Genomic DNA, 4,975 nt, shown 5'->3' on the forward strand with positions numbered 1-4,975 from the left:
TCGAACCCGGAGCACCTCTAGTTAAATGGTGGGCTTGTCTTTACTGCGGATCAAATCAAACTATGTCTAGCTCAGCTTTGATCAGATTAGCCCATGTTTGCTTTTCTGGGACTTTAGTCCAAGCTAATTCTGTGGCAGAAATGGCCACAAGCCTCTTAACCTATTGAACTATTTCTAGCATTTAGATAGATGAGCTCTGCGCCTCTGCATCACCAACTTATAAGCAAATTCGCCAATAGCATGACGGAAAGATCACATCTTGCCTACTGAGGCAATGTCATTGAATTTTTCACAGCCAAAAGGTTCAAAGGAATAAAATTTTGCACTCCTACTTTCAAATCAAATTGGAAAGACAAATAGGTATTAAAGGGCACTTGTTGGAAAGGAGAATTTTCCACTCCTAAATAGCATTAATGAGAATTAAGAAACTAATGTAACATCTCAATGTAAATAAATTTCCCCCGTCCTCCCCCAAAATCAACCAATCACCATCTTCTCATGCCAAATCCAATAGGGGGGATTATACTTTCTACCTAAAGAATGATACCAAACTTAATCAAGACTACCACACTACAACTCAACCACTACTTTGTGAATCCTTTCACTTGGCATGTTCTCTAATTGAAGAGTCAGTAACTTAGATGAAGGATCATAAGAGAAGTCCAATTCAGATGAGCCAAGCATGCATCTCCCCGGCTTCGCAGAAGAATAAGCACCGAATCTTCCACAGCCCTTCACTTCCATACAAACCATGCCCACTGCTTCAGAGCTACCAGTCTCTGATGAATGCATCAAGGCCCCATTTGTCATCCCTGCAACTGAATCATGCTCAAACAGTTTGATGCCACTTAGGAGATGGTAAGTGAGGCCTTCTACTGCACCTCCAGCATTGAACATGTCGATAAGACCGAGCGGCGCAAACCTATATCCAGGTGCCAAATCCTGATTGAGATGAAATCGCAATGTCAGCAAGGTAAATATTACTTGACAAACTGAGTTTATGATATAGCAAAGTGCAAAAAAATATAAAGAGCAATGGTAAACCTTTATTGGGGACACCACAAATACATCATGCTCTAAGACCTTCAATGAGACCGGCAAAGCTGCATTATATGGAAGAACAACAAGTTCGCTGCTACCATGACGGTAAACAGCACAGTCGCCTTTCCAATCGTGATCAGTTGCAGCCTCTGATATAAGATGAACGTCATTTCCTTTAACAGCACAAGTCAGAGTTTCTGCCCCAGTTTTATGGAACATGTTCTTCTTTGCAGTGGAGCTCCATGCAGCTCCTTGGCAGTTGTATACACCAAGGACTCCAGTGAATTTGTTCATGTTCCATATCTTGAGCAAGCTACATAAGGAAGAAATGATGCCAAAAAGATTATGTCAAGTTCCTAAGATTACAGCATGAATTGAGGGCATTCATGAAAGTGAATCGAAGTACAAAAGGAATTATTAATTACCTGATACCATCACGAGCTGGATCCGTAAAGAGGCAATCCTTTGTCGGACGACCAGGCAACCGGGCACGAAGAATGGAACCATCAGGCAATATTATCTTCCTCAGCAGCTCAAAATTGTGTTTGCCAGGAGCATCGCTACAAGATAACAAATTGAAAAAAAATTGAAACATGTTTAGCAATTACATTCGCAGATTCAATAGACCATCTACCTACAAATACCGAATTCATCACAAAGAAAGATCGAATAACAACCTGACATAGATTGGTCCCCCGCTGATCGCCCGAGCTGAGGCATGGTATTCAGCTGCAGGGTGAAGTGAATGGAACATATCCCAATCAGGAAGCATGAACTCTCCAAGAAACACACTGTTATAAGCCACTGAGGCAATATGGATAGTATGTGAGACAGGGTCTTTTGGATAAAAGTCATCTGATGCCCTCACCACTGCAGTTTGCTTCGAGCTACAAAAGTTTTGGACAAAGATTCAAAGTTAGATCACATAGGAAAAAAAAATTAACCCAAACTTTTCAAACAGTAGACATACCAGTACAGTGCATCAGTGTTATGGCTCATGCAAGCAATGATACCATTCTCCTGGAAATTCTTAGCAACAGAAGCATCAAGAGCTTGGTGATATTGCCTTGTCAGTTGGACCCTCCCACCGAGCCCCGCCCCGAGAGTCTCCAATATGCATTGCGCATCAACCTTAACCCCATCAACCCCTGATGATGCAAGATAAGCATGCATCTCATTGTAGAACTTGTAAACGCTTTTGGGATTCACCAAACCCAATCCTTGCATCGTGAGCATGTCTGTCTTCATCCCGGGCTCATTCTCCACTACCCCGGGAGAGACCTTCGGGTACTGCATCCTTGATCCATAGTGCTCCATTCCGTCGACACCGGGCCGAACACCGCCCCAGTAACCGGTGATGGCGTGCCAGACATAGACATACTTAAGCCCATACATCTGTTTCGCAGTTTGAACAATGGATTTGATGCCTGACGAAGGATCCTCCTTACTCTGGAACTTGGTGTTCTCCTTGATGCCGGTGAGCCGGGGCAGAGGAGGAGTCTCTTCTTTGGAAATTTCTTCTTCAGATTGATCGGCAGCAATCGATTGCCAGCCGTCGTCGATGATGACGAACTTAGGCGGCGCACCCCCCTCCGTTAGGCTGCGGAGGCCGGCCTCGACGCCTTCTTGGGTGACGTCTTGGTAGAACGCGTCCCACGTGCACCAACCGAAGTAGTCCACGATTCCGGGGAGCTTCTTCTCAGGCCGGAGGCGGAAGGACTTGAGGTGAGACTTGACGGCGGCGACGGCGCCATTGATGGCGGCGAAGGGGTCGGAGACGGCGGTGCCGACGAAGAGTGCGTGGGAGAAGGTAGAGGAGAGAGTGTCGGCGTCGCCGCTCTCCAAGCAGAGCTCTAGTTCGTCGACGGAGTTGCCTTGGAGGCAGGCGCGGAAGGGGCCGTCGACGAGGGGGAGGAAGACGGTGTACGTGGTCTCCTCGCCGTCGTCTTTGGATTCCAATAAGAGGAATTGGGTCTCGTGGGGGATGTCTCTCCCCTGTCCGCCCATCTTTTGGGCCATCCACCATAGTTTAAACCGGAAACACGCCAAGAATCGGGCATCTCTGAAATCAACCAAAGCCAAAGAAAAATTAATCAAAATTGAACGAAAAAAATAAACACCATCTTGTTTTTTTACCGAAATCTTGGTCTATTGTAAAAATTTCACCTCAGAGATCCAAGAGAGACGACATGGCGGCAGCTGGGCTCGGAGAATTCGGCACCTAGGAAGACGCCATCAACGGGGCCGGAGCCCGCCGCGGAACTGGTTATCACTGCATCGGGAACGCCGGAAAGGATCGTGCGACCACGGATGACCAAATTTCTATTAGAGATCTTAACAGACTGCGTGATCGTCATCTCCTTCTTCTTCTCAACTGAAGCGGACCCTAACCCAGATGCCTAAATCGAGTCAAAGCAACAGAACAGTGAGCAAGATCCAATTTTGAAGCAAGAAGCTTCAACTAGAAGCATAAAAATGGTCGATTTTCTTTCCTCCCCAAAATACCTTGATTGCAAGAATTCGGGAAGGCAACAACTCAACGCTAGATCAGAGGAAGAAGAGTCGGTTAACTACTACAAGCACGAAACGAAAGCAAGAAGAGATATATGAGATGAATACCACGATGAGGAGGAGGTATTCCTCCTTCGATCTAAATTAAGAGCACGGGAACACGGAAGCAATGGAGATATTACAAATGGATGAAGTGACGGGGTATTTATAGTGGTGGGAGGAGAGGGCCAAGGAGCAGCTCGGCCTCCCATGGCAGCTCCTTTCTCTCTCTTCTCTCACGAGTGCTGTCGTGTTGTCTCCCAAGATTAAGGTGAGGTAGGATTCGCTGGGGATTGGCTCACAGCCGAACCGCCTGTTCCGACGTAACAGCTAAGAAATGGCGAAGATAAAAAGGTTGAACGCAGATGAGATCGACACGTCGGATCCATGTCATCGTGGTCAGCATCAACGGCGGAGTAACCGAACCCGATGACTACCCAACCTCTACGCCAAACTTACAAAGTTGATTCAAATAAAAGAGGGTTGACTAGTAGCCATAAATATCACTAACTCTACCGGCTAAAAGCATCAGACGCATTCTCAACGTTAGACATGATCTTTGGATCAAAATTACGAGGGCCAGATATTCACCCATGTTTTCCTATAAAAAAAAATCCAAGCATTTCTCTTCAAATTGACATCTTATTTTTTCGACCTCAAAAGGATTTGGACGGTGGCTTCATTAAATTCATCGAGAATAGCCATTTCACAGTCATATTGGCGCCCTCATCAAAATTCCTGGCACTGCATCCATTTAGCATTTACTTTCCTAGTATTGCAACCAAATACAAAATATATGACTCTCCTCCAAACCTTTTATCCCACAAGATGAATGGAAGTCAAAACTAATGTTATTCCTATTAAAGAAGTGAGAGAAGAGTAATTTAAATTTATGAACATTTTCTTTTATTCAAGAACTTTTGCTATATTATATACCAAGAACTTTTATTTAATATTTATATTATAAATACATCCACAGAAATATTCAGTTCATGTTCATCCTTATTTAATGCTATCCTATCTGCAATTCTGGATAATGTCCAGCTCTATAGGGATGAAAGGAATTGATTTATATTTTATTAAACATAAACATAAAAGCCGAGGAAGAAAGTAAATTTTGTTGATGTGGATTGAGATGGATCCACGTCAACCAAACAGTGACAAGCGGCTAACGACAATAAGTTCGAGTAAGGGAGAGGATTAAGAAATATATCTACTTTCTCATGCAGTTCCAAAAAAATATCTTCTAAGGGAAATTACATTTTACCCCTATGTTGATGCTTAATTTTGTTTTCCCTCTTATAGTTTATTTGTGTTATTTACTCTCTTATAGACTTATAGAGTTATACGTTATTTTTTTCTATCTGTTTTATTTTATAACGTA

The 4,975-nt window shown here is 43.8% G+C and overlaps 1 protein-coding gene across 3 annotated transcripts; it reads right to left on the reverse strand.

Annotated features, from left to right (window-relative positions):
* Window positions 1-374: 374 nt before the first annotated feature.
* Window positions 375-3,907, reverse strand: LOC140759968 (probable galactinol--sucrose galactosyltransferase 6). Of its 3 annotated transcripts, none has more exons than XM_073096711.1 (8): window positions 3,661-3,907; window positions 3,547-3,583; window positions 3,208-3,440; window positions 2,012-3,103; window positions 1,719-1,928; window positions 1,467-1,601; window positions 1,045-1,354; window positions 375-942 (listed from the first exon to the last, which is right to left on the reverse strand). In XM_073096711.1, the coding sequence occupies exons 1-8, from the start codon at window positions 3,801-3,803 to the stop codon at window positions 571-573; spliced, it is 2,532 nt and encodes an 843-aa protein (XP_072952812.1). In that variant the 5' UTR covers window positions 3,804-3,907; the 3' UTR covers window positions 375-570. The 3 variants fall into 3 exon arrangements, with proteins under 3 accessions (XP_072952812.1, XP_072952813.1, XP_072952814.1); XM_073096712.1 differs by having other exon boundaries at window positions 3,547-3,614; window positions 3,735-3,753; XM_073096713.1 differs by lacking the exon at window positions 3,547-3,583 and having other exon boundaries at window positions 3,661-3,801.
* Window positions 3,908-4,975: the final 1,068 nt, after the last annotated feature.

The sequence above is a fragment of the Typha angustifolia genome, chromosome 5 (assembly GCF_048772165.1).
Source record: "Typha angustifolia cultivar Huaian chromosome 5, ASM4877216v1, whole genome shotgun sequence".
Lineage (NCBI taxonomy): Eukaryota > Viridiplantae > Streptophyta > Magnoliopsida > Poales > Typhaceae > Typha > Typha angustifolia.